Here is a 22,806-nt window from a genome sequence, read left to right on the forward strand (position 1 = left end):
GTTGAAACAGTCTTGCGGTGATTCTACTCTTTGCTTTAGGAGGAGGTTAAATAAAAGAAACAAAAAGGAAAAACTATGAAAAATTAAGAAATTACCCGTGAAAGTCCCAATGAATGGAAGATCAAACTGCTAAGTTAACTATATTCGAAATTCAGTCTTTTAAGTTAGGGATTATTTTTAATCATACGGCAAAATTTACACGTAGACATGAATGTTACTGCGTATGTACTTTTCAATCGTGTCTCAAACGCAGATCATTGAATCCAAGTTCTGAAAATATTGATTCTGTAACAGCTAAATCTAATGTGAAATGTAGCTCCTTACCTAAATTATTGCTTACTAACTTAAAAAACACTAAAAAATCTAGGTACATATTTAAAAAATGAAAAAAACCATGCCTCAAAAATCTAGTTAGCTCCTTACCTAAATTATTGCTTGCGAAACGTAAAAAAAAACACTTGTTGCATACCTTAATAAAATCTTTAAAAATCATACCTAAAAAATCTAGCTGGCTCCTTAACTGAAAAATTATGTGAAATATAGCTCCTAATCTAAACTATTGCTTACCAAACCTAACAAAAAAACATTTAAAAACCTAGTTGTATACCTAAAAGTTCTTTAAAAATCATACCTAAAAATCTAGTTAACTCCTTACCCAAAAAATAATATTAAATATATCCTCCTTGCGTAGCTGATTAAAACTTAAGGCATGGCAGCGATAGAAAACCAAGTATTAATCAAGTTGGACTTGGCGGAAAAGAAAAAGGAGTTATTTTTTGAACGGTTCTTCAAAGAACCTTGATATTCACAGTCATAATGCCCATACATGAGAAACCCTTTCTAAACCTTCATGTGGTCATAGAATTTCGTATCGAATATGCACATTGGGAGAGTAAAACTGGAAAGTAAAATCATTATTTTAGACGTTAATCTTTTAATTACTAGATTTCGATAAATGAAAGACTTTATACTTATTTTAATTAATTCCTGAAAACAAGTTCCTATTAACTAAAAAAAAGAACTTTTTGACCAGTTAAAATGTTGAAGTTGAAATCTTGCACCTTCCTATTTTGACTTCAATTAATAAAACTGACTTCATTCAAGATACTATACTTTTGATGGGGAATTATATATATATATATATATATATATATATATATATATATATATATATATATATATATATATATATATATATATATATATAGGGAATTACATAATGTATTATTCCCAATGAAGTAAAGTCGGAGGTTAAATCATATTATTCTGAATTTTTATTCAAATTATGTGGAGCACCTCTCCCTGAGAGTTTGAAAGGAAAAAGTGACGAGCTCTTAATAAGCAACTACTCGTCCTAATAATTACTGAAACTCTGAAAAAAAAGTTTATAACAGTAGATAAATAAAAAGATTTGCCTTTTTTCGTAATTTATTTTAATTCGCATCATTTTATTTTTGCTTTATTTTTTTCATCTTGTGAACCAAATCATTTCATAAAAACACTATTATCATCATCTAGGCAAGAAACAAAAACACAACTCTTGCATCTTCCTATGTTGACTTCAATTAATAAAACTGACCTCGTTCAAGATAGTATACTTTTTATGGGGAATTTCATGTTTTCAAAACTTCAAATAAGCATTTAAACTGGCAAAAATACACACATTTAGTCAAGACACTATCTTTCGTATTGTTAGCTACATTAATATTATATTCGTTTGAATTTCCTTTACGAAATGCCGTGTTTTCTAAATCTCGAGCTACGGTGTTGGCCCAATCAATAGTTGTTCTAGATAGTGCCGATTGAGTCAAACATTTATGCACGACGGTTGAGTCATAAACAGCAATAGAGGAGCCTTCTTATAGCAAATCTGCCTTGTGCAAAAATATTTTGAGAGATTTTTTTTAGTTCCAGTTCATGTTTCTGCAGACCAATTCTCACATATACAAACGGGTAAAATCAAAGATCCAAAATACCAAATAAAAGTCACCGCTTGTTGGTTTCACATTAAAAGTTCACTTAAAAACTAGAAGAGCACGAGGCCAAAATAGTCTAGCATAGTCTAGGTTATAGTCCATGTCAGAGGTCTTTATAGGATTTATCTATTCAGGGGCAGAATTGCCCGAATCCCTCATAAATATTACCGGAATTAACAAATGGCTAACGCAATCATCTTAGAAAAATTTGGCAGCAGCACCCGGGGCAGCTTGCTTCGGCCCTCGCCCACCTATGGAAGGCCCTGGTCTATGTTGTTAAGCACCATCTGGAGTTATCCCACTAAGCTAACGTTTTCTCTGCTGGATAGCTTCTTTCGATCAGGCAGAAATTGTTCAAAATTGAAGTTAGGCTAAAATTTAAGTGCTTAAGATACGCAATGGCTCCCTGGTCGGTTCACCAATATATCTTCTTAGAATAATAAATAAACTTACTTGTACTTGAAGGAGGATACGGTCGTTAGCTCTTCTTTGCGTCCATCAGCTTCATCGTGGTGGCGTGCCTGGAAAGTATGTCTTTAGTTAGTGACTCTACCAGGTTGATCGACGACTTATGCCATCTCTTTCCGTAGCTAATGAATCCGCTGAGTAGTTCCAGATTGGACCAAACGAAACTCATTCAGGTTTTCTTCTGCCCCTTTGTCTCTTCCTTCACCCAGGTAAGGGAACGCACTTAGTGACTTTTTGAGACACAAGTGCGTTTGGACCGTCGTTGAACCATCGGGATTGTTTTTATTTGATCACGATACCAAAGTCAAGCTCAGGCTGACATTTTTTTTCGCATTCTCATTCGACCGATACGTCGGATCCTTACGATTGACTCTTAGGTGTGATCATAGCAAACGTATAAGATTACTATTTGAAATAGTTACTTGTATATACTTGTAATTAAAAAAAAAAAAAAAAACTTTATAGACCCATAAAAGGTGATTTTCTCCATGAGTACGAAGCGCTGTCATATACAGGTAATAACCATTTCTCTTCGTTGTTTTGACTGATTTTGTCATTTCATTTACTGTGTAAGGGAAGGAAAATTCGTCTTTATGAACAGTTGGAGTATTTTGGTTCTTAATAGTTACAGCAATGTTTATAATACTAGCCAGGTAATAAACTACGTTTTAGTTGTTCATCTATCATGATACTATTGAAAATGATAAAATTCACCTGGCTGATCAATGTCATCGCCATGAATGAGGGACCGAATGCTTCAATAGTTGGTGTACGAACTTAGTGACGTAGTTTTCCAGTGCTTAGTGCAGTCTCTTTGTAGCAACATGATTGTGAAAATCTACGGATAGCTTTATAGTATCATTAAGTTTTTTAAATCACAAGCTTTCATCCGCAACGAAGTCCTGATTAAAAATAATAAGAGTCAAAAAGGTAACTTTAAAAAAAAACCTCTTTCTAATTTGGAATTTTGTTGAGTTTATAGTAATTATGGTTGGAATTGAAACTGAACAGCGGTTTATAATGTATGCCTGCTAAACTTGAAAATTACATCACTTTAAAAGGTCATTCTCCTGCAGGAAAATGGACGCCGAGTGATAGGCCTCGATGTGCTGGTGAAACTCTAGGGTTTTTTATTCGCAAGATAGGCGACTAGAAAAGTTTTGATGTGTTCCAAACTTCGATGTGTAAGAAAAAAAGTGTAAATGTAAACATTGAAAAAAGGACTCGGGATAAAATGTGAAACAAACCTTGAAATTCGTTGGTTGTTAGATCATGGTCATCTTTGGGGATGATGATCCTGCAGCATTAGCTAGTTAGTGAACTTATTGTTGGTGTGTAATATGTATTTGATGCTGAGAAAAATTCTCCATCACTGGGAGGGACTTGTAAGGAAGAATTGTACAGCAGTTGATCTTCAAGGGTGAGGGCAAAGAACATGGTTAACTTACAAGAGTAGAAACTGGTGTTAGTGTAGACAAAAAAAAAAAAAAAACTACCAAAGCCATCTAGCATCTGGTGATACTTGGCATTATTTAAAAGCTCCGTAATCTTTTTTTTTCTGTTAACTGATATCATACACTTATTAATACACTAATTTCACCAGCTACACTAGTTAAAGTAACTGTTATTATATTATATTGAAGAAAATGCTAAATGTCGCCAAACACTAGATGGCGTGGCTTTTTTTTTGATAGTATTGCCGGTTCCTGCTCTTATAAAAAACCCATACTCCTTGGGTATGGGTTGGGTATTGTGCTAAGCATTTATTGTTGTTTCTGTAAGGATAGTTTTTGTGTTTTGGGGATTCAACCGCCTATTAGGTCAAGGTCATCTTTGGTGATCGTTGGTTTGCAAGTTTTGCTGGCTGGTGCACATAATATTAGTTTTTGGTGTGCATTGGGATTTCGTCCCTATCACGGAGAGTGACTTGTAAACAAGAATCTCGCTAGATAGTTGTGCCAAATACATATAACTGGTTTCGGACGTTTATTTGAAAGCTCAGAAACAAACTAAATGGTTGTTCTCACAACACTGGTCGGTGAGACTGCTGCAAAACTTCGCGTTGTCCGCGTTCTCTGGTGTAGTGAAAAGCGCTTAGAAATCTAAACTAATTTTCTTTCGCATTACTTTTACACAGTGATTTTACTGGCTGGATGTTTATTTTTACCGAAGATCCGAAATCCAATAAAATCACAAACATTCAGGTAAAATTACGCCCAAATTTTTAGATATTCATTATATACCTACTTGCCGAGCACATTAGCAGGGGAATTTCCCCCTCCAAATATGGCACCTCTGAGATTAAGTCTAACACCTCACTTGATATTATTTCATGACACACGAAAAACGAAATGACAGTTAATAGGGAGTGGGAAATGAATAACCATTGGAATAGACAAGAGAAGGTTAAACTGTGGTTCTGGAAGTGTCAACTCTTGTACAACTAATAGGAGCATAGTGGGAATGCGTTTGCTGGACTGGGCTTCCCCTCACAGTTAATAAAGGACTGTAAGTGATTCCTGACAAAGGATTTTAGGTAACCTAGTCTCCTTTTTTTAATTAAAGAGTGACGAAGAATATGAACTAGTGGAAGATTGTTTCACTAAAGAAAAATACAAGGAAATGGCGTATACATGGTGAAATAAAAATCCAACTTTTGCTTTAATTACAATTTCCTTAACCTGCGCTTTCGTCAAATGATGTAAGAATCAAGTTTGGTATAAGAATCAAATTTATTAAAATACAGAAACATCACTTCTTCCATCACCAACATGAAAAAGACTGACTCATTAACTCCAAAGAGTGAAAACAATAATTAAAACTGAAAAGAAAAGATTGCACGGTTCAATTTATTAGCACGAAAGGGATATTAAAAATCCCAAGATCTAAACATATTTTATTAAAAGTCTCTTGGAATCTACACAAACTAAGTTAATGGTCATAAAAAATGACATGTTAATTTATATTAATCAAATTAACGACAAATAATTTGACTACAGACTCAAGTTACTCCCCTTCCCCCACTGTGTATGTTCCGAATTCAAATTTTGCCATTTGTTAAATATCTCCTTAAATCTAAATAATATCAATGCCCAAAAAGTGAATTTCTACGCACAAATATCTAAATGTTTCCTGACGGCTCTCTGAAGAGATCTTGAGCCCCCCCCCCCCAACAAAAAACGACCCATTTTATTAGTAAAATTTCTGACGATTTACTGCTGGTAAAAAGAACACGTTTTAAGTACCCCTAGACCTAGGGTGTTTAAGCGTTCACACAAATTTCTGCCTTCCCAGGCCTGAGGAGTAAAGAATTTGGCGAAAATATCACCAGAGCCATAACTATTCTTATCTTTGTGGAAGGATAGAACAGTGATTTCTTTGTGAGGGATTGGCTAGCAGCACTAAAGCTTTGGTGGTTTTACCTTAATGTCTGAAAAGCAAGACAGGATAGCCAAAAGTGGATAAATGTTGTTCCTCGCATTAGAATGAGATCATCAGCATTTGAATCCTAAACATACCATTTTCTGGATGGAATCTATGCTGGTGGTGCCAGTATGATCCAGTGGACAATTTTTCTGTATATGCTGAGATAAAAATATTTTAAGGGGGAGGGAATCTAAACCCGCAAAATTTCGGCCCATCCTCATGGGCCGCATTTTCATTGCATCGTCACTAATTAAACAAATTCCAAAATAAAACTGTTGGCTCTTAAGACAAACTGAGGGAACAAGCTAATTTTTTTTATTATAATGAATTCGCTTCATTTTCATCCGTATAGTCCATCCACAGCATATAGGCTCCCTAAGGCTTGTCTTCATTATGCCCTCCTTAAGCATTTTTTTTCAGGTGAAGTTGGCCAGATACCGCATCTGTGAAAAAAGCTTTTCAATCGCCGAATTCAGCTTCTTCTGAAAAAGCGTCTTCTAATTTGCCTTGGAAACCCTGTCAAGATCAAAGTAGCCAGACGAAGTCCAAAATTACTTTGGAAGAAGTAGAATATTAAGAAAAATTAGTAAATGAGAAAAGGGTTAATAAAAAAAGGGAGAGTTAGAAACTCTGTCCAAAATAAAGTAATGAAAATAAAAAATACAGTGAATAATGATTAAAGAATAATGTGCAATTGGCAAACTAGACACCTTAGAAGTAACTTTTCATGAAAAGTCCAGTTCAGCGATTGAAAGACTATCACCACTAACACGACACCTATTCAACTTCGCATGAAAAAGTTATAATGAAGATAGCTTCACAGAAGCTATTTAATAACTACTAGCGGCTATGTTTGATCATGAAAATATGAGTTAAGTTCCACGGTCGCACTAAATGGGAGTTATCTCTATTCTCGCCGATTAGTCAAAATAATTTTTAACACTTGAAGCATTGCGACTAGCTTTGGAATATATCAAGATTTAACCTACACAGGGATTAAAATGTAACCGGTATTTTAGAAGAGCAACGGGGACAATTATTTAGGAAACCTTTTCTGGTCAGTGACTGGAGAGACATCAGGTAGGAGACCAAATCCAGATACAAATCGAGATGCATGTTTGAAGGACAACCTTTTTGATGGCTTGGGAGATTCATCAATCTCTGGAGCTGAAACGTCGCTCACTAAAAATAGAAAGTAATGTTAGTATTTATAGGGGAAAAGTTTCGAATTTCTGGCTAGTTTGTTTTTCGCAGTAATGTTTACTTTTATTTGACGCTTGATAAAAAAGGAAGGAAATAAAAAAAAACAAAGAAAAGAAAAAAAGGAAAAAAATAAGAAAAATAAAATAAAAAATAAGTAAGAAACCAGAAATGAAATAAAAAAAGGAAGGAAATAAAAAAAAACAAGGAAAAGAAAAAAAGAAAAAATAAAGAAGAAAAAAATAAAAAATAAGTAAGAAACCAGTAATGTTTACTTTTATTTGACGCTTGATAAAAGTGTAAAGAAATAAAATAAAAACAAAGAAAATAAAAAACGACAAAATTAAAAAAGACAAAAATAAAAAATTAAAGACGAAAATAAAATAAAAAATAAGTAAGAAACCAGGAAACGAGGGTGATTTTTAGACAGTGGAAAAGAAAGCGAAAAGACTAGGCAGATAATTCAGGAAAGACCTCCCCCGAAGCCGTTTTCAGCGCTCACTAAACACAAGCCTTTTGAAGTAAACTCTAACGACACCAAAAGCGGATCTAGAGCAAAATCTTGAGGATGGGGAGGGGGCAATGCAACAAGGTCGTCAATAATTGACCAAATTGGCAAGTTTATTAAAAAAGAATAAAAGAACGGAATGGAGGCACCAGAAAAATCTTGTGGGGGCCCTGGATCCACCCCTGAACGACACAAAAAAAAACTGAAACAAAAAACCAAACCAGAAATAAATAAAGGACTTCAAATTATCAAACGTCATATATTTAATGCGGTCTTATAACGTATTCACTTTTATTTTGGTTTACAAGGTTTCTTTCGATAGTCTAAGAACCATTAACAAAATAATGGATCACAATTAAAAACAACAAACTAATAATTACTGATTCAAAAGATTTTGAAATTCATCAATACCCCCTCTAGTACTGCTCTTTAGCTAAAGTGACTGACTAGTTTCTGGCTACTATACAACATTTGTTTGGCTCCACGTTGATTTAGCCGTATAGTCGAAATGATCGATTTATTATCTGAATAGATCTCAGATAATATAGAAAAGCGCTGTGACGCGCAAGCAGGTAAAAAGCTAAAAAGAATAGTGGTAAACAATGGTGAGTAGCGAATCAGACCTTCTAAAGGACCTTAGTTTCCGCTTATGGCCTTCCCCAAAAAGGTATCCAATGGGTAAATTTGAAACAAGTGCAGCCCCCTAAGCAAAATTCTAGGCAAAAACGTTTGTGTTTTTTTTTTTATGTAATTAGTATATGTTAATTTTTTTCGTCTAGTTCCTTTTTTTTCTCTTTTGCTCCCATTGATACAGGCTTCCGGATGTGAACTCGAAATATTCAGACATTTATTAGTATAAACACCTGTGTTGGCCTCAAGCGGCTTGGGACTGCAGTGAGTTGTTAGTAGTAGTAGTAATTTATTAGTATTTGTATAAAAAAATTTTCCAAGTTCACTGTCTCAATAAATGTCTTATCCATTTATATATTTGCTTGTCTCTTTAAGCGTATAAATATCTATCTAGAATAAAACACGAGTTTCTTTTTTAACAAAATCAAATTTTTGTAAGAGCACTTATGTTTCCCATTGCAGGTTTGCGGCTTCTTTCTCTGCTCTCCGACGCTTTTACTACATCAACAAAAGGCGAACAATTTTGCTATCACTCTGTAGCTAAATTTTTGTTCTATCCAACTACTACTACTAACAACTCACCGCGACACCAAGCTGCTTGAGGTTTGAGGCAATACACGCTCCTCCTCCATCCCAATCTATTCAAAGCCTTCTTCTTTACACACTCCTAGGAATTTCCCATTTCCCTTAAATTTTTCCTTACAACATCCTCCCACCCCGACTGTGGACAACCTAATTTCCTGTTTGCCTAAGACGGTGTGCCGAAAAGGACAATATTTGGTAATCTGTCATCCTTCATCCGCAGAGTCTGCTGGACTACATTTTTGAAATTCGGTTCACATGTTTTTTTATATTGATAATACGTTTAATATTAGTTAAAAGTTGTCAAAGAAAGAATAATTTTCCTAGTTTTTCTTTTTTAAGCATATTTTTCAACCGCTTTTTTTTTTAGATCCCTTGCCGAGAAAACGCCAAAGTAATGCCGTAGTTCTGGCTCGGTGAATGGATAGACCTGAAATTAATGATTCAGAGTTTCATTCACTGATAAATACAATTTGGAATTACAATACTATTAGTACCCTCGAAAGGCTCCATGGCCAGGGATGCGAGGGGGATAACCAGGAGTACAAGGGGGATAAATCAAATGATATAAGTACATTGTCCTTTTGGTGTAAGTTACAACTGTGGGCTTGTCGGTACATACCAGCCAGAATTCCTATTGAGATTTTACTGTCTTATTAATTTACTGTCCTCTACGAGAGCTTAGCTTAAGGCAAGGGACAACAGAAACGGGTTTAACTTCAATCAAGCTCATATATTTGGAAAAAGGAAAACATGAATGAAAACCAACCTTTACGAGTATCTTCAATGAAACTTCCTTGTCTGAGAGATTGGTTATTGTTAGAATGAAGAGATAGAGTGGTTACCACATCACTGAGCTGTGTTGTTATAAGCGAACCACCTGTAACCCGGTTAGAAATTAGTACAGCCATAAGGCATGCTTTATTAGACAGCATACATATGTGTAAACATCTTCCTACTGTGCTTTCAGTTTATTAATATTAAGAAAATGATAAAAGAAGGAAAAATAAAATTCAATTATACTATTTATACTTTTGTACGCAAAAAGAGAAAATTTTTAACGAACCAAGAACATCAAAATAAATAAATATCCCCCTGAACCCATATTAGGTCTTCATACCTAGAAACCGTGATTTTCTAGGAATTTTCTTATGGTTGTGTACAAATTACGAAGTTTTTAGTCTAGTATCACGTTTTTGTCATTTTTGCCAGGCTGAACCAACAAGATAAATAAGCAAAACAATTAACTAAATTTGCCGTCGCTTTTCGTGAGTGAAAATTCAGACATAAAAAATATGATAGTTTTCAAATATCTTCAAAGGAAAGCCACATCTTCTTCAATTGTTTAATGCCAATATTTTTCGGTTAATTTCGCTTATTTTTTGACGATTGTCAACCATGTTTCTTCTTTTTATTTAGCCCCCACTATTACAAAAAACTGTATAACTGCATATAGAGGGCGTTTTCGTTAAAATTGAATTTCGCTGTATCCTAATTTGTTAAGGGTAAATATGGTTGTGTAAGATTCCACTAAAGAAATTCGAAATCTGATTTCGTTTTCAGTTTTCTTGATACTTTAATCACTATAAAATGAAGCAAACATTATTTATACATTTTTTGGCAGCATCTTTTAGCAATATCTTTAGACTGCTTTTTAGTGTACTAAATTAGGATAAACATCCCCCAGAGCCGTTGCTAGCGAATAGGGAGTCGAATCGACGTTTCAGTAGCTGTTCCAGATTTAATTACTAAACTGAACTTTTCAGTTTTAGCGTAGTAAATATAACTTATTTGACAGACCCTAAGCTCTCCCGATTTCTTCCAGAGCAGGATATAATAACTTTTATCTAGTAATGGGTTGGCCCAGACTATCTAGAGAGGAGCAATAAATTAATTCATGTAAAATTATCCAACATTAGCAATTTAACTTCAGTTACCTTAAGTAAATCCCTCACATTAACGGATCTGGGATATCCCCGAAAAAGTCGGATTCGAGTCTCTGAGCTGTCTCAACACGCGTCTGTTCTCATCCGCCAAAGAACTAAACGACAAAATCATATAGAAGTATAAAAGAATCGAAATAGCGACCGTCCTATTTTATAACTAATTTTTTCGAGTTGTGTCATTGTAGAGAATATGTGATGAAACATGACAGCTGGTATTCAACTACGTTAAAAGCCGAATTGATCAGAGTATTTTCTGAAAATGAGCTAAATTACTCCAAAACTAGTTTTTTTTAAATCCTTCCCATAAAAATTTTGCTTTTCTGTTCAGTGTGATTCATCACTAGTATCGACATATTCTTTTGCACCTGATGTCTATGAATCAGAAAAAGACACGCAGTCCTACCTATATAAAGTTTCTGCTTTAACAACCTCCAAAGTTCCCAAAAATTTTAAGATATTTTTATGGTCTTATAGCAACTTGATACGGGACATCCTGCCTGTCTCTTGATCCCCCCCCCTTCCTGCTGTAGATTTTGCAAAGCTGCTCAGAGGGTCAAGATCATCCCGTACCCTAAAAAAAAAATGCTCAAGTGGCCTAAAACGCTCTTTCATGATAAAAAATCAGAAGCGACGCAAACCACGCAAGGAATCGGGTATGTCATCTCCTCACTAAGAGCTTCTTCCTAAATTAAGTGTCTAAATTAGGTTCCTAAATTAAGGTGTCTCAAAAAGAACGCTGGAGTTGAAAAGCCCATTATTTTTTATTTTTTGTTGTGGTAACATTGCTTTTCCATGTTTTGTTTTCACTGATCATTAAGGTTACGTTTTGATACTATAGTTTTGTTTTCCAGGCCAATATTTAGCGTGTAATTTTGTAAGTGTCTGGTGAATTCATTTTTTTTTTTGGCAAATTCAAATCAAGTGTTCTTTTTGAGACACCGTTTATTTTTATTAGGGAATTTCTGCGAAGCGTCTACCATCAGACAAATTATTTCAGGAGAAGGGGAGACCTAAAACTAAAATGTTCAGGAAACAAAATTTTCTTTGGTAAAAAAATCACCTAAAATAGTACACGATTTCTCACTTAGTCTGTAGTTTTGGTTATCCCTATTCAGATACTCCACATCCCCCTTCAGACGCCCTTCTTCACCAAGGTGTGGTGTCATACACAGAATAAATTTTGTTTGATTACCGTGATAGTATTACTTATCAGAATATATATGTATGTATAGAAAGAAAGAAAGAAAGAAAGAAATTTTATTTGAGCCCTACGGCCATACACAACATGATTTAATAATACAACACTGCACAGAGCACACACTCTATATAAAACAATACTTATTTTCATTCACTCGGGCTCGACTGAGCCTCTCCCGCCTTTTCCACATATCGTGCCATTTTGCATATGGTTCCAGGCATAGAAGACCTCAGGATATCAGAAAGCAGCACCAACCGATGGCCCCCCCCCCAAATTTCATCCCTAAGACTTTCAAGCTCCTGGCACTCCATGAGGAAATGGGCTAAATTATTATCCTCTTTTCCGCAATACCCACACTTACCATTTGTACCCTTATTTTTTTTTATTTCTGTCGCCTATGTACTGTAAGGCAATTTCCCCTCAACTGGATCCATGATTTTAAATATCTAAAAGGTAAATTTACCTTAAAATAATATTCTTCCCCAAAAATTTCTTTTACTTTACTATATTCCTTCAGTGTTTCCAACGAACGTACTAAACAACCCCACTCTAGTATCTCTTGGTCTTTCAATCTCTGCATAATTTCTGGAAGGCATTGTGTGTTTCCGGGTCCGTTTCCTTCCATCCACAAATAAGAGAAGCCTAGTTTGTCAAGAGATTTCTTGATTTGTTGAGTCCAAGTAGTTTTCCTATTAATTCGAAGCAAATCATTATAAGCTTGTTTAGCCAATCGGTCCTCAGGAAGTTGGGTTAATATCGGCCAAAACGTTGTCTGGTACAGCCCGAAGAGTCTTTTGTAGTATCTAAACTGGACTGATTTTAGCTTCTCCGCGGCCTCCAGGCCCAATAGCTCAGCTCCGTAATGGATTGCCGGTTTAATTTTCGAATCAAATATTTGCTTAAACATTTTTAATGACTTCGACTTTTTCACTAGGTCATTACGTAATATTGCACCCACTGCTGCTTTCCCTCGCTTTGACATTTCGCTCACATGTTCCTTCCAACTGCAGTTAGGTGTCAGGGTAAATCCCAGATATTTCACCTTTTTCACTACCTTAATCTCTTGTCCTTTGAACCGAAATTTCTCGTTCTCGACTAAATTCCTTCTTCCTCCTTTACTGAAGATCATTATCTCCGTCTTCCCGAGGTTTAGACGTAGTTTCTTCGATTCAAGGTATTCTGCCATCAGGTCAATTATTGTAGTTCACGAGCTGTTTTCGCTACTAATGCCATGTCGTCGGCGAACAGCAGAGCCGAAATCATTCTGTTGCCGAGCTTAACGGTTGGGGCCCATCTTTTCTCCAAGAATCCTACGATGTCGTTTACGAATATTCCGAATAGCCGAGGTGACAGGGCTCTTCCTTGTTTAACACCTCTTGTCCGTTCAAATATCCTTGAATCTCCTTTTCCAAACACTCTAACGACTGCTTTTGTACTTCCATACATATTAGCTACCAGCTGTGCGAAATGACCTGGTAGTCCAATTTTAATTAATTCTATTATCAGTATTTCCCTATCCACGCTATCGAAAACTTTTTGGAGGTCTAAAAAAGCCAAGTAAAATTTATTTTTTCCTCTTCCATATTTTTCAGAAAGGGCATGCAGTACAAACATTCTGTCCGCTGTATTGTATCCGGCCCGGAAGCCTCCTTGCTCTTCTTTAATTTTTTCGTACACTTCAAGCCATTTTGACAGTCTCACATCAATAATTTTCTCAAAAGTTTTACTCGTCGTTGGTATTAGGGATATGGGTCTATAGTTGGAGTGTTCCTCCGCATTTCCCTTTTTGAAAGCGGCAAAATTACTGACGTCTTCCATGCTTCGGGCAGTTTACATGTGCTAAGAATTGCATTGAAGATGAGGACCATTATAGGAACGAATGACAGAGCGAATTTCTTATAAACTATGATAGGGATTCCAGCCAGCCCCGGCGCTGTGCCCCCTTTCTGATTCTTCAAAATGTTTTTTATTTCCTCCTCCTTTGTTTCCTCCAGCAAACTGTAGTCATGCTCTTGGAGCGGGGAACAAGTTCCCTCCGTCGGGATAGAATTTAGCACTCCAAGAGGTGCTGTATCGTTTCCTATTTCACAATATGGTGGCCATGTTTCTGGTTCTGGGCATTTTTGTTGGGTAGATTTTCTTTTCTCAGGGTCTTGAATTTTCCTCCAAAATACTTTCGTGTCATTCATTTTAAAACTCTCCGATAATTGTTTTATATCCCATATTTCCGCTTCTCTTTTTTTCTGTTTCAATAACTGTTTATAATCTCGCCGGATAGCTTTCATCTGGAGAACTACTGTCACTTTTAGGGGGCTCTCTTTGAGGGCCTTCACTTTTTCTACTATTTGAATCAATTCTTTTTTCCTTGCTAAACATTCATCATCAAAAAATTAATCCGTATTCAAATCTATACCTCATTATTCTAATGATTGCCCTTGAGCTTTGTTGATGGTGATTGCTAATCAAACATTCCCTGTGTCCCCATCGTCATTTATATATCCCCCCTGTGCCCCCCTGCGTCCACGTTGTAGTTGTGTCCCTGTCGTCATTTATAGTCGACAAACATGACGTCAGTCGACACACACGTCCCAGTCGTCATTTGTGTCCCGGTGTCCCAGTCTGTAATTTCTCTTTGAGTGTCCCGGTCGTCATTTATATTCCCTGCGTCCTGGTCTGACCTTTTTTAGTTTTTTTCTTCTTTTGTATTAATGCTAAAGCCAAGGTTCGAACCTGGACACTCCCGGACCTAAAACCTGGAACATAACGCTTTACCAACTCAGCTACTTCGGCTTGAATACATTTACCTTTTTTAGTTTTATTTTTATTTTTATTTTTTTTTGTTTTCTTTTTCTCCTTTATTTTTCAGTTTTTTTCCTTTTTTTAGTTTTTTTTTTCTTTTTCAGTTTTTTAGTTTTTTTTTATTAGTTTTTGGTTTTTTTTTCTTTTTATTTTTTTTGTAGTTTTTACCTTTTTTTAGTTTTTTTCTTTTTAATTTTTTTTACCTTTTTTTAGTTTTTTAGCTATTTTAGGTTTTTTTTCGTAGTTTCTTTTTAGTTTTTTTTGTAGTTTTTACCTTTTTTAGTTTTTTTTTCTTCTTTTGTATTCAAGGTTCGAACCTGGAACTTCTCGGACCTAAAACCTGGAACGTAACGCTCTACCACTCAGCTACTTCAGCTTGTATACATTCGTTTTTGAATTGGTATATGATGAAATAATTTAGATGTCATATGCGGACAGACAGACAAACAACTTATTTTTATGCATACAGATTTTATTTTTTTTGTTTTCCTTTTCTCCTTTATTTTTCAGTTTTTTTTCCTTTTTTTAGTTTTTTTTTTCTTTTTCAGTTTACATACAGCTCAATCCTTATAATGACGTCACTCGACAGAAAGACAGACAGACAACTTATTTGTATATATATAGATTCGTACTCAGTATAGTAAAATTTTAACAGCCATGACTTTAAACTTTCTTGATTAGTGCTTTTATGTTCGAAAAGTTATGATTTCATGCAAATGGAGCAAAACTGAAACCTTCACAAATAAACTGTGAACGGTCAAACATCGAAGTGAAAGCCTAGCTTGTGGCTATTGGTGGATTGAGAAACAAAAAAATGTATAATTTGACTTAATTTGTCATATGTATCTAATCCGAAAATCAATACCGAAAATCATTTTCAAGTTCCTTTTACTCCTTGTGTAAGGTCAGACTTTAATCCTTTAATTGCGAGTTATATTGTATGGAATAAGTTGCCCGAATCAGCTCGAAGGTGCCACTCATTCGGTTTGTTCAAAAAAATTATTAAAAATTCATTGGCTTCTTAGAAATTATTTTATCTCTTTTTATATGTGTATATGCGTGTATGTATGCATATATATTTCCTTATTTTTTCATTGGAGTCTATTTTTATCTACAATATATACAGAACAACCACCAACATCCAAATATATACAAATACAAATCCAAATATATACAGAACAACCACCGGGAATATTTTTCACTCGAGGCTTACCATAAAAGGTGCAGCATTAGGCTATATCCTAAATTAAATTAGTAAAGCTATTGAGCATTTATTAGTATTTAGCATCACAATTTATATATTAGTATTATGTACAAATATTATGTACAAAGAAAAACTACGCGTTATGTACAAGTAAAAATTATATACTGCATACACGCGTCTGACACTTAAGAAAGATAAAGAGATTATTTCAGGGGGGGGTGTATAGTTTTTGATTACAACTTTTCCAGGAAAGGGAACCTTCAGACAAATCTTAGAAGGGTGATGATTTTGTCAATCCTTTTATTTCCTGTAGGCATGTTTAAAATGAATGTATTTTATCTGTTATTATGATTGCTTTTGCAGTTTTTTAGTTTTCTTTTTATTAATTTTTTTTTATTGAAAAACTGGATATACAGTAAATAAATGGAAATTACAAACAAACAAATAAAAAATAATAGTAAGTTATATCTATATTATATATAAATACTTACTTTCAGTTTTACACAATGCACTAGCAGGGTGTACCAAGGAAATTTATATTTTAAGTAGGATAATTTTCAATAAGTGAGTTATAAAATCCTCATGGTTAACGAATCCGTATTTCCAAACTGGTTTTAAATTTTGGACTGATGGTCAAAAGAGTCCAAAATTTTGGACTAATGGCAGGAGCGATTATTTAGCAAAAATACAAAATTTTCCCACTCAATTTCACACCAAATTTCAGCAAGGAAAACAAATTAATTGTTAAAGATAAAGACATTTTTTAACAAAAGAAATCCCTTTCAATCCAGATGATACTTGGTAATGATCGTTTTAATGAAACTAACAAAATCGTAAAAGAAGATTACGATGATTGTGCTTTGACTTCGTACTGCATACAGCTTAAATTAAGTAGGACTTTTAATAAAGACCTAACAAGTTTCAAGCAAGAAGGAAGAGGCGTTCGTACAATCAGGATTAACAAATAGGTGATGAAAAACATTTTGACTCGTAAGGATCAATATACATACAGAGCCTATATATAATCGTTTAAAATATATAAATGAGAATAAGATACAATGAGTAAGCTTTGGAGCAATACGGGCTAAAGTAAATACCAGGTGATAAATGGGGTTAGGAAGTTAGGAAATAATAAAGACTTGCTGTGCAAAAAAAAAAAAAAAAAAAAAAAAAAAAAAAAAAAAAAAAAAAAAAAAAAAAAAAAAAAAAAAAAAAAAACTTTCATTTGAAAGACATTTCACCAAGCTATAGGAGACAGGAGTCCCTTACGATTCATGTTTTATGAAGCCCTCCACGGCCATTTGAGATTTTGGAGGAGTCATGGTCTGTTATAGACAATTTCTCAGATGGTCTCTTAAAAAAAAGTCGCAATAAATGCCTGGTTTCTAATATCTTTAGCACTGTCATGATATAATCAACCACAGTGCACATGGAGGTTTTTTTTCAATTATGGTCGGCAAAAGACAGAGGTTTTAGAAGAGAAGAACCGTAACGTCATAAACCATAATCGTCAAACAGACTTCGACCTAAACATTACATTATACGACAAAAAACTATCTTTTTGTTCTATTTAGCCTTCACCGTTTATTATACTAAAAAAAAGAGAATTTAAAAGCACCCTATTAAATTTTCATCTTGCTGGTGATGCTCAACTTGTCCGCGGGTTGTGTTGCTTATGAATAAACAAACAATGACTTACTGGACATACGAGATGACACGGGCTGAAAGTGGCCTTGAACTGAAGGGGTTATAACTTGATAACTAAACTCTTCAAAGCTACTTGGCAGTGCAAATTGTTCCACCAAAGATTGCAAGGCGTAGTTACGCTCTTCAAAACTAAATTAAAAAAATAGTTTACTATTTATGAATGTTTCTCTTTTTTAATGAATTAAGCTTGCCTCCAACTCAGGGATGTGCTATGAGCTGAGTTTTACGTAGGCAGGACATATATTCAAGCCTGTTTTTCTTAAGGAAATCAGTATAGATAGGTATAGTAAGGATAGCAATATGTACATCCCGTGTTTAAGCTGCATGACATCTTAAAAGTTAATTTTCTGAATTTAAGATAATCCTATTACAAAAATTTTAATGGCCCTGGTGGCAATTTTCAATAGCTATCCAGGATTACCTTTCAGGTGAGGGAGGACATCCAATAATCAAAAGAAACTTTTTACGGCCAATCCATACTCAAAACTATATATTTTGTACGGTTTTTCATATTTCGAGGGGGAGGAGGACTACGACACTGCTCAAATCAATATTGTATCAGAAAATACCGTACTTATATGACATACCCCCTACCTAATATTCTTCTAATATGTTTCTCTGACACTCAATTCTAATGAAATATACCAAAGTAAGATAAAACTGTAATACTTTAGAAACAAATTTGGGCTATATACTTGCACATTAGGGGGAGGGAGGGGTAAAGTATAGCGGGTCTGTATGCCTAGTGTGTGCGTATAATTATTCTGCATATTATGTAGTAGGAATTGTTTTCTAACTTCAAACTGTCCAACTAATTTACCCCCCCCCCTAATGTGCAAATATATAGCAAAAATTATACATTTTCCATACATTCTGTCACTTTTCTTTGTCTTGTCTCACACCAAACTGAAAGAAACTAAAAAAAAGAAAAAAAAAAGGTTCTATATTGCGTCAATGAATGAGCGGTAGGAGCTACTTGAGCGGTAGGAGGTTTATCATACAAGTACCGAAAATACTGTTGTATAATAGCTAAATAAATGTAAAAGAAAGGAAATATATATTATCCACTCTTAACTTAATGTGACAAATATTTTTTTATTCCATTCAAGGGTCTTTTAGGTCCAAAACCAAGATCCACGCAGCCGTTCGGGACCAAAGAGTGTGGGTAACTTATAAAAAGTGAAAACTGGTGCTGGTGTCAGTAAAAAAAATAAAAAAAAACATCAACGTTATTTAGCGCTTGGCGACAATTAACAAATTTTTCAAGCTTTGTAGTAATTTTTTCTTAAGGAACTGAGATCAGACACTTATTCCTATTTTGATTTTAGGTTCAGGCCTCTGACAAAAATCTCCATTTTTTTTAATGAATAATAGAAAATCTTCTGTTTTTGCTGTTACAACGAATCCTAATTATTTCAAATAGACTGAAAATAGAAATAAATTTCAGTACTATAAAAAAAGAGAAGACAAAATTCAAAAAAATTTTTTAAGAGAAATAAAGTGAAAAATGAAAAAAAAAGAAAGAAAAAACACTTTCGATGAAGAAGAAGGTTATTCTTAGCTCATGTGCATTTATAGAGGGGGGCGAGGGCAGGTCTCTAGGAAAAATCTTCGTTTTTTTGCATAATGAATAATGGCAATTCTTCTGTTTTTGCTCTCTCAACGAATCCTAATTATTTCAAATAGACTAAAAAGAAAATGAAATTTTAGTTCTATGAAAAAATAAAGAGAAGACAAAATTCAAACAAAATGTTGATGAGAACTGAAAAATGAAGATAAGGAAAGAAAAACACTTTCGACAAAAAGGAAGGTTATTTTTAGCTCATGGTGCGTGTATAGAGGGGGCGGGGGCACGCCTCTACGAATATCTTCGAGTTTTTTGAATAATGAATAATGGTGATTCTTCTTTTTTCGCTGTTTCAACGAATCCTAGTTATTTCTAATAGACTAAAAATAAAAATAAAATTCCAGTTTTATATAAAAATAAATAGAAGACAAAATTCAAACAAAATGTCGAAGAGAAATAAAATGAAAAAAAAAAGAAAGAAAAACACTTTCGATAAAGAGGAAGCCTAATTTTTAGGTCATGGTGCATTTACAGAGGAGGGAGGGGGATGGGTGGGTCAGGCCTCAAAGAAAAATCTCCGTTTTTTTGCAAAACGAATATTAGCAATTCTTCTGTTTTTGCTATTTCAACGAATCCTAATTATTTCAAATAGACTAAAAAAAAGAAGAAGAAGAACGGACACAACACTTCAGTTCTACGAAAAAATAAAGAGAAGACAAAATTCAAACAAAACATTGAAGAGAAATAAAGGAAGAAAAAAACTTCGATGGAAAGGAAGCGTGTTTTTTAGCTCATGGTACATCTAGAGGGGGTAAGGATGGAGGAGGGAGTTTGTTCATGCCTCTAGCAAACAAACTCCTTTTTTTAGCACAATGAATATTAGCGATTCTTCTATTTTTGCTGTTTTAATGAATCCTAACTATTAAAAAAACTTAGTTTGGTGAAAAAATAAAGAGAAGATAAAATTCAAAGGTGGATGTTGAATTCGACGTTATCAAATCCAAAGGTTTTATAGAGAGGTAGTAGACTCATTTTAGCTCTTGAAGCGTTTAGTGCTGTTGCTCGAATCAACCCAGGAAGACAAGACTTATCAACAATAGAAAAAACGAAAAGATAAAGAAAAAACGCTTGCAAGGTTTGATAAAGAGGTAGTAGAGTTCTTTTAGCTCTTGAGGCATTTAGTGCTGTTGCTCAAATCAACCCAGGAAGACAAGACTTATCAACAATAGAAAAAACGAAAAGATAAAGAAAAAACGCTTGCAAGGTTTGATAAAGAGGTAGTAGAGTTCTTTTAGCTCTTGAGGCATTTAGTGCTGTTGCTCAAATCAACCCAGGAAGACAAGACTTATCAACAATAGAAAAAACGAAAAGATAAAGAAAAAACGCTTGCAAGGTTTGATAAAGAGGTAGTAGAGTTCTTTTAGCTCTTGAGGCATTTAGTGCTGTTGCTCAAATCAACCCAGGAAGACAAGACTTATCAACAATAGAAAAAACGAAAAGATAAAGAAAAAACGCTTGCAAGGTTTGATAAAGAGGTAGTAGAATTCTTTTAGCTCTTGAGGCATTTAGTGCTGTTGCTCAAATCAACCCAGGAAGACAAGACTTATCAAAAATAGAAAAAATGAAAAGATAAAAAGAAAAAAGATAAAAAGAAAAGATAAAATTCAAAGGTAGACGTTGAATAGAAGCAAAGCTCAAATAAAGAAGAAACGCTTACAATGTTTGATAAAGAGGTAGTAGGCTTCTTTTAGCTCTTGAGGCGTTTAGGGCTGTTGCTCGAACCAACCCAGGAAGACAAGACTTATCAACAATAGATTCATTAAAGAGTGGTCCAATAAAAGGTATGTCTTGCTTCTTTGACACTTGAATACGAAATAGTCCATTTGGCAATGGATATATGATGATCAGAACGTCGCAAAATTCGGTTGGTATTATTCCTCGGCGATAATCGCGTGTATGTTCTGACCAGACAATATGTACTTCGTCGTTACCTAGGTGACGGGTCTAAAAATAAATATTAGCTTAATCCTACCTGTTTTTAAATTTAGGGTGTTTTAGGAGAAAGTTAGTACACAAACCGCAGAATTAAGCGTTCGTTTTATAATATGCCTTTAAATTAATATAATACCAAATAAATACCAAAGTTCATAAAGTCATGTATTATGTTTTCTTGTTATTTTTTTTAAGTCAATAAACTCATTAGACAATATTGCCTTCTATTTATAAATAATAAAGGGAAATTAAAATATATATATATAATACAAAAAAAAATATGTAGAAAGTAAACATTTTAATCAAAAGAGTTAATAAAGCATCATCGCGACTAATAGTTTTACTTGTTACATACGTATTTTTATGTTTCATATTTATATAGAAAATATATGTATTTCTATTAACATAGAAATATATAAACAAAGAAATATTGTTCAGGATTGTGCATTTCTATGTTCCATTTGGTCAGTCTTTTACGGAGCCACTGATTATTTTTGGCATCAATCATGGTTACAGAAATTGCACTAGATCTCCCCTCCTAATGAAGGCTAAAAATTAAAACGAACAAATTGTCAATATTTTATTTGCTAGGTTTTTGTTATGAGTATAGGTAACAAACCTGTCGCTTGACCTTGCAGAAGCTGGGACCAACCCCATGCCCTGTATAGCCAAGCACATATCAAGTGCAACTATCAAGTGCATCAATCTCCATTTTGCAGTAAATGAAACCCTCGTTCGTCGTTCTTTTTAGCCAATATTCTGCCTTCTCGGGAGGAAAGGGAGTGAATTAGGTGTGAATGATACACCAGGAAGTCCAGAATTTTGCACATCCACGATTTTACCTCAGCAAAAAACACACAATTCTAAATATTTGTAGGTAAGAGCTTGAAATCTCAATAGTAGGCTCTCTGATTATTTTTTAGTTAAGGGGGGTACCTCAAAGAGTGTATTCTAATGCTGAAACATTGACCTGCCATAATATACAGATAAAAAGAAAATAAATGAGGTTTTTCTTTTAGACCTGACGAAAATACTGAAAAAAGGCGATTATTTCTAAAGTACTGCATCTCTTCTTCAGGGGAAAAAAAAAATTTTCGAGGAAAATACCTACGATGCGATTCCAGGCTACCTAACGGTCATGTATCAATACTAAAATTTTGTCAACCTGCCTCAGGCTCTAGACAGGCGTGCCTCTTCAAAAGCGAACAGACATATATTTGTCCAACTTGAGAGTCAGGCTACTCCCGCCGTTTTCCAAAACTGTTTATCAAAACACTTGGAAAACTATAAATCTCCCCGTTCATCTGCGAGTCCAGGGGACTTGTCTGTCATGTGCCAATCCTAAAACGCGGTAGTCCAACTGAGACTCTAAGCGGGCAAGCCTATTAGGCTTAGGTCACTTGTTCACCTGTGAGTCCAAGCAAATTCAGGTACCACTTCTTGCATACAAGTCAAGTCGACAATGTCCATCTTGAGTCAAACCGAAAATTTCAACCATCCCTTAGTTCTATGGCTATCTACCTTAGTTCTACCTTAGAATGAATGGATGGATGAGAGACTATCTATCAACAAGTGAAAATGACATCACTTTTAATACAATTCT

General features: G+C 34.4%; 1 protein-coding gene across 1 annotated transcript in view; it reads right to left on the reverse strand.

Moving 5' to 3' along the window:
* Window positions 1–5,157: 5,157 nt before the first annotated feature.
* The window catches only part of LOC136028964 (ral GTPase-activating protein subunit alpha-1-like), a gene marked incomplete at its 5' end in the record, with an annotated part of 66,556 nt that continues 48,907 nt past the window's right edge, over window positions 5,158–22,806 (reverse strand). The window contains 4 exon segments of the mRNA XM_065706962.1: window positions 5,158–7,052; window positions 9,560–9,670; window positions 17,637–17,773; window positions 20,929–21,215. Of these exon segments, the coding sequence (XP_065563034.1) occupies window positions 6,907–7,052; window positions 9,560–9,670; window positions 17,637–17,773; window positions 20,929–21,215 (681 nt within the window).

Source organism: Artemia franciscana, chromosome 7 (genome assembly GCF_032884065.1).
Source record: "Artemia franciscana chromosome 7, ASM3288406v1, whole genome shotgun sequence".
In the NCBI taxonomy this organism is placed as follows: domain Eukaryota; kingdom Metazoa; phylum Arthropoda; class Branchiopoda; order Anostraca; family Artemiidae; genus Artemia; species Artemia franciscana.